Raw genomic sequence first — 13,652 nt, 5'->3', positions numbered from 1 at the left:
TCAGGTGTCTCCGGAAGGTGGTGATTGACTCCGCTGTCCTGGCGTCGTGAGGGAGTTTGTTCCACCATTGGGGGCCTAAGTTAGTTAAACTACTAAGACTAAACAGGATGAGCTCTTAGGCCTATACAGTCATGGCCAAAAGTTGAGAGAATGACAAATCTTAATTTCCAAAGTTTGCTGCTTCAGTATCTCTGGATATTTTTGTCAGATGTAATTATACTTCAGTATTCCATAGTAACAAGCATTTCATAGGTGTCAAGGGCTTTTATTGACAATTGCATGAAGTTGATGCAAAGAGCCAATATTTGCAGTGTTGACCCTTCTTTTTCAAGACCTCTGCAATCCGCCCTGGCATGCTGTCAATTAACTTCTGGGCCACATCCTGACTGATGGTAGCCCATTCTTGCATAATCAATGCTTGGAGTTTGCCAGAATTTGTGGGTTTTTGTTTGTCCACCCGTGTCTTGAGGATTGACAACAATGGGATTAAGGTCTGGGGATTTTCCTGGCCATGGACCCAAAATATCTATGTTTTTTGTTCCCCGGGCCACTTAGTTATCACTTTTGCCTTATGGCAAGGTGCTCCATCATGCTGTAAAGGCATTATTGGTCACCAAAATGTTCCTAGATGGTTGGGAGAAGTTGCTCTCGGAGGATGTGTTGGTACCATTCTTTATTCATGGCTGTGTTCTTAGGCAAAATTTTGTGAGCCAGCCCACTCCCTTGGCTGAGAAGCAACCCCACACATGAATGGTCTCAGGATGCTTTACTGTTGGCATGACACAGGACTGATGGTAGTGCTCACCTTCTGTCTTCTCCGGACAAGCTTTTTTCCAGATACCCCAAACAATTGGAAAGGGGATTCATCAGATAAAATGACTTTACCCCAGCCCTCAGTCCAATCCCTGTACCTTTTGCAGAATATCAGTCCGTCCCTGATGTTTTTCCTGGAGAGAAGTGGCTTCTTTGCTGCCCTTAACACTAGGCTATCCTCCAAAAGTCTTTCCCTCACTGTGCATTACTGGTGGGGCCCCAATCCCACAGCTGAATCAAGTTTAGGAGACAGTCCTGGCTGGACTTTCTTGGGCGCCCTGAAGCCTTCTTCACAACAATTGAACCGCTCTCCTTGAATTTCTTGATAATCCGATAAATGGTTGATTTAGGTGCAATCTTACTGGCAGCAATATCCTTGCCTTTTTCTGCAAAGCAATGATGACGGCACGTGTCTCCTTCCAGGTAACCATGGTTGACAGAGGAAGAACAATGATTCCAAGCACCACCCTCCTTTTGAAGCTTCCAGTCTGTTATTCGAACTCAATCAGCATGACAGAGGGATCTCCAGCCTTGTCCTCATCAACACTCACACCTGTGTTAAGGAGAGAATCACTGACATGTCAGCTGGTCCTTTTGTGGCAGGGCTGAAATGCAGTGGAAATGTTTTGGGGGGATTCAATTCATTTGCATAGCAAAGAGGGACTTCACAATTAATTGCAATTCATCTGATCACTCTTCATAACATTCTGGAGTATATGCAAATTGTCATCATACAGAGGCAGCAGACTGAAAATGTAATATTTGTGTCATTCTCAACTTCTGGCCACAACTGTAGATCAATGATGGTATACAGGGCTGCTATACTAAGCCTACTAATGATAATGGCATTGCATATTATTATAATAATGATAATAATAATAACGATAGGAAGATCAATGAAAAAGGAGGCTTATTATTTTAAATATAATTTCAGACAATTTGGAAGAGTGTAAACATCAAATAAATAAATAATACCAGAGCGGCTGGTCTAAAGGAAAAACAGGATAAGTCATTTATTACAGCATTGCAAAGATTAAAACAGCCAAATTTGTGAAATTGTTTCAGACATGTGGTTGCGTGAGGCTTGGTGTTCACAGAATCAGGTGCTCACGGAATCAGAGAGCTATAAAAACAAACACTCAAAACAGGCAACAGAACCTGGATCGGTTTTATGGCCGTAGATATGACTTATAAAGCCGAGCACATTTAACACTCATAATCAATATCCTAGACCTAATTAAGCTCGGGTTTCCCCCCCCCTCCTCACTTTTCTTAGACAATAAGGGCTGTTTTCTCGTCTCCTAAATCTGACGCTGCCTCCACCACATTGAGAACACCAATATGCTGGTTAACTTTGCTATTATGCAAACAGCAACGTGGTCTAGGAAAAGGCACCAATTCAACAGCGCAATGTTTTTCAGGACCGAGGACAGCGACCACTATCAAAAGATGGAGGAAACATAATTGTTATAAAATAATATCATTTTAATTGTGTTGAACCATTGTTCTCACATAATATAACCATATATCATTTCAGTAACACATGTCTTAGACTGATGGACTGTGCAATACCCACAGCCTCCACAATGGAACAGTCCACTCAGACAGATGTATCGTACACCTTGAGAGAGATATATATATATTTATTTGTTTTGCTTACGGTTCGACAAAATAAATCTGTCGACCAACAGCCTTTTGACCAAACAATCGACCAGTAGACTAAATGGGGTCAGCCTTACTAGTGAACTGCAACTAATTTCTTCATCAGATTACTACATACATAATATCCATGCCAATGGATCATCTGTTTATTGTTCGAGGGCAATTAAAGCCTGATCATTCTTGCACAAATAGCCACCCCATAATCAACTAAATAGAGTTCTACAAACTGCACCACTGACTTAATAGGTTATAATAAGATCTAGGTTAACAGAGCTGCTGGTTGGTTCTAGGTCACACTCTCAAACAATCATTTCTTACTGTTTCGTCATGATCAGTGGTATCTGGGACACAGTACCAGGGACAGGAATACTACTAGAGGACACCATAGAGGGATGAGGGATGGACCTGGTAGGAATGTAACCACTCGCATCCATAGCTCTATGATTTTAAGGGGCTGACCATCCATGATATCAAAATTATAGTTAACCATGTTGAGGCTATACCGTTTTTACAAACATTGTAATAAAACAAGCTTATATTTTGGGTTCTGATGGGGTAAGACAGTTGAACTAAACTCATGATGCATTTATAAGTTATATTCTTTAAGAATCAATGGGTACATATATAATTAATTTAGAAGTCCAAAAATAGATGTAGCAACTACAGATTCTAGCTATAACTAGAGGTGACCTGCTCACACTGGCAATATTAACAGATTTTTCCAATCTTTACTAACGACAAGCCACTGGCTTTGAGTGAAGCCAGAGTGTCTATGTATGAGCACGACTCAACATTATACACGCCAGCAACTGAAATGACTGCAACACTTAAAAAGCTGCAGTTTGTTCAGAACGGGTGACAGGGAATAGGTGAGTCCAAAATATATCAAAAACCAAAAGCATTGTAATTGGGACAAATCACTCACTAAAACCTAAACTAAATATTGTGATAACTTGCTAAATTTCCACATGATTTGAGGTAACTAAACTGCTTGGATTTGCCCTGGATTGTAAACTGTCATGGTCAAAACATATTGATACAACAGTAGCTAAAATGTGGAGAAGTCTGTCCCTAATAAAGCGCTGCTCTGCCTTAACAACACTATCAACAAGGCAGGTCCTACAGGCTCTAGTTGTGGCACCTGGACTACTGTTCAGTCATGTGGTCAGGTGCCACAAAGAGGGACTTAGGAAAATAGCAATTGGCTCAGAACAGGGCAGCACGGCTGGCCATTGGATGTACACAGAGAGAAAACATGAATAATATGCATGTCAATCTCTCCTGGTTCACTACTTGTATTTGTGAGACGTATTGACATGTTGAAAGCACCAAGCTGTCTGTTTAAATGACTAGCACAGCTCAGACACCCATGCATACCCCACAAGACATGCCACCAGAGGTCTCTTCACAGACCAAGTCCAGAACAGACTATGGGATGCTCACAGTACTACATAGAGCCACAAGTACATGGAACTCTATTCCACAGCAGGGACTGTGAAGCAACACAAACATAGGAGCAGACACATGCATACACACACACACACACACACACACACGGATTTTGTGTTGTAGATATATGGAAGTGGAGAACAGTAGGGGCCTGAGGGCACACACTTCATGTGTTGTGAAATCTGTTGTGAATGTATTGTAATGATTTAAAATTGTATAACTGCCTTAATTTTGCCAGACCCCAGGAAGAGTAGCTGCTGCCAGCAGCTAATGGGGATCCATAATAAATACAAATGTTTATTACAATCCTTGTAAGAGAAGGGCACTAGTTTTCAAATCGACCACACCAAATCTTTCTCCAAGGATAGAGAGAGATATATATACACACACACAGTTCAAAAAAATAAAGGGAACACTTAAACAACACAATGTAACTCCAAGTCAATCACACTTCTGTGGAATCAAACTGTCCACTTAGGAAGCAACACTGATTGACAATAAATTTCACATGCTGTTGTGCAAATGGAATAGACAACAGGTGGATATTATAGGCAATTAGCAAGACACCCCCAATAAAGGAGTGGTTCTGCAGGTGGGGACCACAGACCACTTCTCAGTACCTATGCTTCATGGCTGATGTTTTGGTCACTTGAATGTTGGCGGTGCTTTCACTCTAGTGGTAGCATGAGACGGCGTCTATAACCCACACAAGTGGCTCAGGTAGTGCAGCTCATCCAGGATGGGACATCGACGCGAGCTGTGGCAAGGTTTGCTGTGCTGTCAGCGTAGTGTCCAGAGCATGGAGGCGCTACCAGGAGACAGGCCAGTACATCAGGAGAAGTGGAGGAGGCCGTAGGAGGGCAACAACCCAGCAGCAGGACCGCTACCGCCGCCTTTGTGCAAGGAGGAGCACTGCCAGAGCCCTGCAAAATTACCTCCAGCAGGCCACAAATGTGCATGTGTCTGCTCAAACGGTCAGAAACAGACTCCATGAGGGTGGTATAAGGGCCCTACGTCCACAGGTGGGGGTTGTGCCTATAGCCCAACACCGTGCAGGATGTTTGGCATTTGCCAGAGAACACCAAGATTGGCAAATTCGCCACTGGCGCCCTGTGCTCTTCACAGATGAAAGCAGGTTCACACTAAGCATGTATGACAGTCTGGAGATGCCGTGGAGAACGTTCAGCTGCCTGCAACATCCTGCAGCATGACCGGTTTGGCGATGGGTCAGTCATGGTGTGGGGTGGCATTTCTTTGGGGGGGGCCGCACAGCCCTTCATGTGCTCGCCAGAGGTAGCCTGACTGCCATTAGGTGCCGAGATCAGATCCTCAGACCCCTTGTGAGACCATATGTTGGTGTGGTTGGCCCTGGGTTCCTCCTAATGCAAGACCTCATGTGGCTGGAGTGTGTCAGCAGTTCCTGCAAGAGGAAGGCATTGATGCTATGGACTGGCCCGCCCGTTCCCCAGACCTGAATCCAATTGACATATATATGCCATTTAGCAGACGCTTTTATCCAAAGCGACTTACAGTCATGTGTGCATACATTCTACGTATGGGTGGTCCCGGGAATCGAACCCACTACCCTGGCGTTACAAGTGCCATGCTCTACCAACTGAGCTACAGAAGGACCATAGGACCATGTCTCGCTCCATCCACCAACACCATGTTGCACCACAGACTGTCCAGGAGTTGGCGGATGCTTTAGTCGAGGTCTGGGAGGAGATCCCTCAGGAGACCATCCGCCACCTCATCAGGAGCATGCCCAGGCACGTGGTCATACAGGCACGTGGAGGCCACACACACACTACTGAGCCTCATTTTGACTTTTTTTAAAGACACTACATCAAAGTTGGGTCAGCCTGTAGTGTTGATTTCCACTTTAATTTTGAGTGTGACTCCAAATCCAGACCTCCATGGGTTGATACATTTGATTTCCATTGATAATCTGTGTGATTGTTGTCAGCACACTCAACTATATAAAGAAAAAAGTATTTAATAAGAATATTTCATTCATTCAGATCTAGGATGTGTTATTTTAGTGTTCCCTTTATTTTTTTGAGCAGTGTATATTTCTTTTTAAATCACTTATTGACTACTTTTGAGGAATTGGGATGTCAAATGGATAGTGCCATTTTCTGTGCAGTTCTATTTTAATTTAGACTTCAGATAGACTGTAGTACTGGGCAATGCAGGCGGAAAGCCAACATTCCACACACCTTGCCAAAAAATAAGGAAATGGACTTTGATACTATAAATACCCTCAAATTATACATCATTGCAACAGGTACTATTCAGTTGGTTGGCTTGTACATTATGAAGTAAATTAAATCACACAACTTGGTGGCTACAGATTATTAAAGTTCACCAGCTAGAACAGGAACCAGCGAGAAAACAGGAACAAGAGAGAAGATCCTCTCTTTAGAACTCAGATATCCATCTACCCAATCCATTCTAAACTCTGATAAACACAGTTCAATTCCCCCTCCAGATGCTTTAACCATCTGGAAAAAGTCACATTCCCATGACATCTCAATACAAACCCAAAGCTGGCCAAAGAGGAACAGTGGAGGATGTCCACAATACAAATCTTTTCAAAAATGGATATGCCAGTAACAACGTGTGGGTAACATCACTGGGGAAGCCAAACCACAACCCCCCCCAAGAAAATATATATAACCTGTAAATTCATATGCCGTGCAACTGTGATATATATGCCAACAGGCTGGGACAATAAGACAGCAGCAGAATAAATTCAACCAAACTTTGTTTTATAACGGGATAGGAACCTCTGTCCAGTGAAGACCACAAAGCATATTGCATGTACAGTAACATTAGCAAGTTAATGTTTCCAATATTGTTGGAAAACTAAATAACAATTGCTTTAGAACCACAGAGAGTTACTGCAAGTCGCAAAGGAAACATTAGCTGCCTCCACTATTCCAGCACCATTTCACCATCATCAAATCACCTCTGCTTAGTTTAAAACACTGACAACTAAAAGATACCAAAAACAATCTAGTCCAATCAATGTAAGCTAAATATATGGCTGTCCATTGTTCTGATTTGTGTGCGTGTTCGTGTAAGTAGAAAAACATGTTGACTCAACAATGCCATCCTCGCTCTCATGTTGATGAAACGGTATATCACTCGGTCATACAGTACACGCTTTTATTTTTTGTTATCCCAGAATTAAGTAAAACCACAAGTCCAATTCCCTATCTCCATCCATGGCCAATTTATTTTTATTTATTTATTTATTTTTTGGTGCGCCAGGACCATTCACAGTTCAGCTCAATGCTAATGGCAATTTTTTTAATGCTTTTTTTGTCATGGGAGGCCAGATCCTCACTGGCTTCTATTGCCTACAATGCTACGAGCAGCAACAATGTCATGCTGGTTTGGAGCAGACATCAGATAGATGGCCTACACATGGAGACAGAGGGGCGCTGTTTCACTCACTCAGATGCTTTCTCCTATGAGATACATTCAGCCTCTTGAAAATTGAAGGAACAGTATGAAAACACAGAGACGAAAGATTTAATAATTTATGTTTTTTTTATTTTTAGGTCAAATATTTTTTTTGGGGGGGCTGGCTTCCCTTGGCATCCATGAATACATGCCACCGGGATATGCTCAACTACAGCACATGGTGTAAATCATAAGACCAGTCCAGACCTGCTTGGTGTATTGAACCTGCCAATAATACCCCAGTCAGTGCTCTCTCTGGAGCCTGAGTCAGTGGGACATCTGTAACTATAGGCCATGGGCCTGCTGGGTGGTAGGTACTAAGCTTCATAACTGACATACCCACTAACCTGACCCAGCAGGGGGTGTGTGCGATCTGGGTACACATATGTGTAGAACTTCAGAATCACCCTAGCAGCAGTGAACCAGGATACAGACTTATACTCAGTCTAGGGAGTGGCAAAGGCTTAGAGACCCTCCATCTTGTCTGGAGACTTGAGTGATGACCAGCTTTCACAGGCCTTTACCCTTCACTCAAACTCCTGCTGAAGCCCTGCCACCGCTGCGTTGTTTAATGGAACAAAGCCGCAAAGAATCTGCAAGGTCCTTACTTGAGTTTGTGATGTCCCTAAATCTCTACAGGACAAATGGGCATGCAATAGCCACTGCTTTATTTTAGAATGATCTTTGAGAATAGGCCCTAATAAAGGAGAAATGAAAAGAGAATATTGATATTCTGCTGCAGAAGTGACAGACGAGTCCTGCCAGAGAGATGACAGTAGAAAGACCTGCTACACAGGAACATGGAAGTGTGCGTGGGGTTGAAATGTTAGAAGTGGGAGGTTCAGAACAGAGCTTGTGTCCACACTTCCAATCGGCAAACTAACACACTGTAAAATAGACATATAGTAATGACCAAAAGTCCATAAAATCATGATGAAAACCATAACAATATGCTTCTTTTTTAACTACTGCAGCGCAACTTGGAACCAAAAACTTATGTCATGAGATTTTACAGAAAACTGGCCCTTGACTTGTCATTTCAAGAGCATATGGCCATGGGGCCGTTGTAGGACAATAGCACAATGACTACAAAACTCCTCTCCAACTCTCCTTTGTTGTTTGGTGTCAAGGGGGGGGGGGGATTACATACACTGTACAGTGCACACAGAACAAGGTCATCAAGCCTCTCCAAAGGAGGCATCTCCTCACACCCGGCATTCACCCTCTCTGTGACATGACTGTGGAACCATGTAGATGTGTGGTTACATAAGAGGCAAGCATCCGATAAAAGTATGTAACATGTGCAGTAGTCAATCTGTAAGATAATTAAAAACCCACAATCATTCGGAAGGAACCATCCTTTCCCAACAGAACCTTCACAAATTCTCTCGATGACATCATCATCAGCAAAGACACCACTGATATGTGGAATCTATTACTGGCAATATCTCAGCAACATGAATCGCACAGAGAAACAGCAGCTCAGTCAGGCTGGTTCTTCAAATGGACTGCTATAACATTGTTGATCATGTTGAACAATCATGCTAAATTAGGTACTTACATCGTAGGCCTCTCTGCTGTTCCTCAGCCAGCAGCGGCTCAGCTCACTCAGCTCCACAATGGGCTGCACCTTCAGCCTCACAGAGTCCCCAGACTGACGGATCTTCTCCACAATCTCGTCCCGGCTCTTACTCTCCACGTTGTGCCCGTTGATCTCAACCAACCTGTCTCCAGGCACCAGCCCCAGCGCCAGGTCCTTGGTCCCGGCTCCAGGCTCAGCGAAGTGAACCACACGGCGGTAGGCCCCACCATCAGGCTGCTGGTCCAACATGGTTGTGCGGCGCAAGGAGAAGCCAAAGTCTCCTGTGTTGCGGCGCTGTAGCTCCAGTTCCCTGGGCTCGGGCATGGGCAGCGCCAAGACTCCAGGCAGCTGCAGGTCTGCCGGGAACGTCTTCACCACCACCTCTGGGATATGAACCCTCTTCCCAGCCCTGCCGTGGCCCTGGAGATGCAGATGGGAGTCATGTCTGTGGTGGTCAAACACCTTGTTCTCTATCTGGGGAGATGGTTGTGTTGAGCTTGGTGTGGAGGCCTCAGAGACACTCTCCTCTTTGTTTTTCTGGGAGGAAACGCGCTTCATGACCTGGCCCACCTGGGAGTTCTGCTTTGCCAGGCTGCCGAACTTTGCCGCTCGCTCCTTAACAGAGGTGCGACAGGGATCCTGTCCCCACTCCCCCTTGATGTCATCACTGGAGCTGGCGGCACTCATCTGGCCCAAGTCCAGGACCATGCTTCCACGGTTGCTGAAGCGATCAGCATCTAGATCAGTAAGGCTGAGCTCTGTGTTGCTGGCTACCTTAATAGGGATGGGGTTGGAGATCTCCAGCTTGCCTTTGTTGTCTCGCTTTGAGCCTCCTCGGTGGAGGTTGAAGAAGCCCCGACGCTGGCTCATTTCCTCCAGACTATTCAGCTCTGCCTGGGACATCCTCTCCTTTTTGTCCTTTTTGTCCTTCTTCCTCTCATCCTTGTCTTTGTCTTTCTTGATCAGATGAAACATATTTAGCTCCAAATAGCAACCCCCTCAAGGTTGGTTTATGTAGGTTTAAACCAGGGGGGTTCCATACACAAGTGAGGTTTCAGTTCAGGCTTTCAACCCTGGTCATGGAAGCATCTGGGTGACAGTTAGGAATGTCATCAACAGAGGGGCCCTGAGGAGAGAGGAGACTATAAAGTAAGTCTTAGGCAATAATCCAACAATCATCCAATACAATGGCAATGAGATATCATTACAGATCATGCGTCATGCCCATGGCTAAAGACAAATCCTCATGACATGCAAGAAACCTGTGAAATATAATGTGTCATGCATGTTTATCCAGAACATAAGGGTATGAGTCAGCTTTACAAAGCAATGCACTTCAATGTGTCAATTAACGTAAAATCACCAAGGGCTAGGTAGGAGAAACCCAACACTGTTGTTGTAGTGAGGGTATCACATGTGTTAGAGGATGCCATTCATTAAATAACAATGTTGCTTCTTCTCTCTGTGAAACTTCTCAAAACCACTGCACTGACACGTTGAGAGGACACTTTTCTAAAGCAGATTATTATGTGGTTTCCTAAAGAAGTTGGTATGCTGATGTCTTGTGTAACATTTCATTGATGTGACAAATACTATTATTTGCAGGTTGTCAGTGGGAAGGATATGGCACTTAATAATGCGAAGAGAGTGTGTCCCTGTGGACCCTTCATTAAAAACGAATGTGCTCGAAGAAAAGAGACCAGTAGGAGTTGTTTTTCTGAAGTAGACCCCCTTTACACCAGTACAGTCCTGAGGGGCCAAAGAATATGGCTAGCTGTCACAGCGAAACAATTTATACATCTGTGTATGAATCATCATCTTCCAATCAGGTTGCTGATTCAAGAGCCATTCCCTTCCTGACCACCTCACTCCAGCCTCACTGTTACACATCAACTAAGCTACTGATCCTCCCCGTGCGTTTCGTGCCGCATGGCATTGCATTGAGAAGCACATGCATGCAAACACTGAGTAGACGATCTAAAAACTAAAGGATATAAACTAAATACAAACCGGCAATATCACAGTAGCCTATAATGTCTGCAATACGATAGCGTATGCGAGCCACTTACCCCATAACTATCCACAGTGAGAAATAATGACATTAACGTAAATCAATGTAACCAGTTTGGTTACACCTGAAACATATACCTAACATAATTGATACATTGTCGTTGTTTACTCGTGTATCCACTACTGTGGATAGGTTACTGTCGCGGCTAGTAACAGTTTGGTCATAATGCGCTCACATTAAGCTACTTTGCCTTCATTATCACACCGGTGGCTTCAGATGACAAACAGTTTAATCGAGAGAGGAAAGATGTACAGACCCGGGTCTATTTATGTATTTTATCAGGGGACTTGTAGGTTACTCACCACTCAGTGATATGCAGGTTTAGAGTTGGTGAACTTTCCGATGAAGGGTTGAGCGTGATTGTCAGTAGCTTTTCACCAGTTTACTGTACAGTGTCAATGCAGGGCAGTCGAGAAGTCCAGTCTTTTAAAGGAATAGTTACCGTGAGCCGGTTCGCAGTGACCCCTCCTGGCTGAATTGAGGACATATAGGGACCCAGCCTCAGCCCAGCGAAAAAAATATGGGAGGGATCATAGACTGATTGGGAAACGGTGTGGAAGTAGTCTGTTGACTAACCTGTGCATTTAGCGTACTTTAGAACAGGCCTCTCCAACCCTGTTCCTGGAGAGATACCCTCATGTAGGTTTTTGCTCCAAACCCAGTTGTAATTAACCAGGAGTGAAAACCTACAGTATTGTATCTCTCCAGGAATAGTGTTAGAGAGCCCGGCATCGAATGATTGTGTGCAAAAAAATATATATTATCTAAGTAGGTTATAGGTCCCTACTGTAGGCTAATGATACAGGCTATTGTCTGTAATTTCATATACATAATCATGTCAAAAGTAGCCTAGTCTATAGGCCTGGCCTCGACTATTGTAGCCATACTTCCTAACTTTGTCCATTTGTTTTCCAATTGAATGGGCTCATTTTTGAGAGACAATATTATGTAGGATCATTAACAACTAAACAAAAGTTTGGAAAGTTAAACTCAGCAAAAAAAGAAAATCCTCTCACTGTTATTTTCAGCAAACTTAACATCTGTAAACATGTGTAAATATTTGTGATTCAACATATGATTCAACAACTAAGACATAAACTGAACATGTTCCACAGACATGTGACTAACAGAAATTGAATAATGTGCCCCTGAACAAAGGGGGGGTTCCAAATCAAAAGTACCAGTCAGTATTTGGTGTGGCCACCAGCTGCATTAAGTACTGCAGTGCATCTCCTCCTCATGGACTGCACCAGATTTGCCAGTTCTTGCTGTGAGATGTTACCCACCTCTTCCACCAAGGCACCTGCAAGTTCCCAGACATTTCTGGGGGGAATGGCCCTAGCCCTCACCCTCCGATCCAACAGGTCCCAGAAGTGCTCAATGGGATTGAGATCCGGGCTCTTCGCTGGCCATGGCAGAACACTGACATTCCTGTTTTGCAGGAAATCACGCACAGAACGAGCAGTATGGCTGGTGGCATTGTCATGCTGGAGGGTCATGTCAGGATGAGCCTGCAGGAAGGGTACCATATGAGGGAGGAGGATGTCTTCCCTGTAAAGCACAACATTGAGATCACCTGCAATGACAACAAGCTCAGTCCGATGATGCTTTGACCCACGCCCCAGACCATGACGGACCCTCCACCTCCAAATCGATCCCGCTCCAGAGTACAGGCCTCTGTGTAACGCTCAGTCCTTCGATGATAAACACAAATCCGACCTTCACCCCTGGTGAGACAAAACCACGACTCGTCAGTGAAGAGCACTTTTTTGCCAGTCCTGTCTGGTCCAGCGACGGTGGGTTTGTGCCCATAGGCGACGTTGTTGCCGGTGATGTCTGGTGAGGACCTGCATTACAACAGGCCCTCAGTCCAGCACCTCTCAGCCTATTGCAGACAGTCTGAGCACTGATGGAGGGATTGTGCGTTCCTGGTGTAACTCAGGCAGTTGTTGTTGCAGTCCTGTACCTGTTCCAAAGGTGTGATGTTCGGATGTACCGATCCTGTGCAGGTGTTGTTACACGTGGTCTGCCACTGCGAGGACGATCAGCTGTCCATCCTGTCTCCCTGTTGCGCTGTCTTAGGTATCTCACAGTACGGACATTGCAATTTATTGCCCTTCATGCAGATGAGCAGGGACCCTTGGCATCTTTCTTTTGGTGTTTTTCAGAGTCAGTAGAAAGGCCTCTTTAGTGTCTTAAGCTTTCATAACCGTGACCTTAATTGCCTAACATCTGTAAACTGTTAGTGTATTAATATCGTTCTAGATGCAATTTCGAAATTTCTTGTTTTGCTGAGTTTATATCTTACATGACCATTTAGGAAAACAAATCAAGTGTGTGTTTTTTTAAATACAATCCTCATCTGGACTAAAGTTGAATGGCATGTGGTTCGTCATATACAAAGGACCATGATAAAGGCATTTCAGAAAAGCATAGTCCCTAACTGTTCATCATTTAAAGGGATAGTTAACACAAATGACAAAATAACACTTCAGTTTCCTTAGCCTCTAAGCCAGGGGTGTCAAACTCATTCCACAGAGGACTGAGTGTCTGTGTGTTTGTGTTTTTTTCTTTCAATTAAGACCTAGACAACCAGGTGAGGGG

The 13,652-nt window shown here is 44.1% G+C and overlaps 1 protein-coding gene across 1 annotated transcript in view; it reads right to left on the bottom strand.

Annotated features, from left to right (window-relative positions):
• LOC118391357 (unconventional myosin-XVIIIa-like) overlaps positions 1-11,500 on the bottom strand; it is a 107,385-nt gene extending 95,885 nt beyond the window's left edge. Inside the window, exons 1-2 of the mRNA XM_052511033.1 lie at positions 11,351-11,500; positions 8,957-10,103 (exon numbers count right to left, since the gene is read on the bottom strand). Coding sequence (XP_052366993.1) covers positions 8,957-9,952 — 996 coding nt within the window. The 5' untranslated portion in view covers positions 9,953-10,103; positions 11,351-11,500. The remainder of the gene's footprint in view (positions 1-8,956; positions 10,104-11,350) is intronic.
• Positions 11,501-13,652: the final 2,152 nt, after the last annotated feature.

Source organism: Oncorhynchus keta, unplaced genomic scaffold (genome assembly GCF_023373465.1).
Source record: "Oncorhynchus keta strain PuntledgeMale-10-30-2019 unplaced genomic scaffold, Oket_V2 Un_contig_6244_pilon_pilon, whole genome shotgun sequence".
Taxonomy (NCBI): Eukaryota; Metazoa; Chordata; class Actinopteri; order Salmoniformes; family Salmonidae; genus Oncorhynchus; species Oncorhynchus keta.
This window is presented reverse-complemented; position numbering and strand designations above follow the sequence as displayed.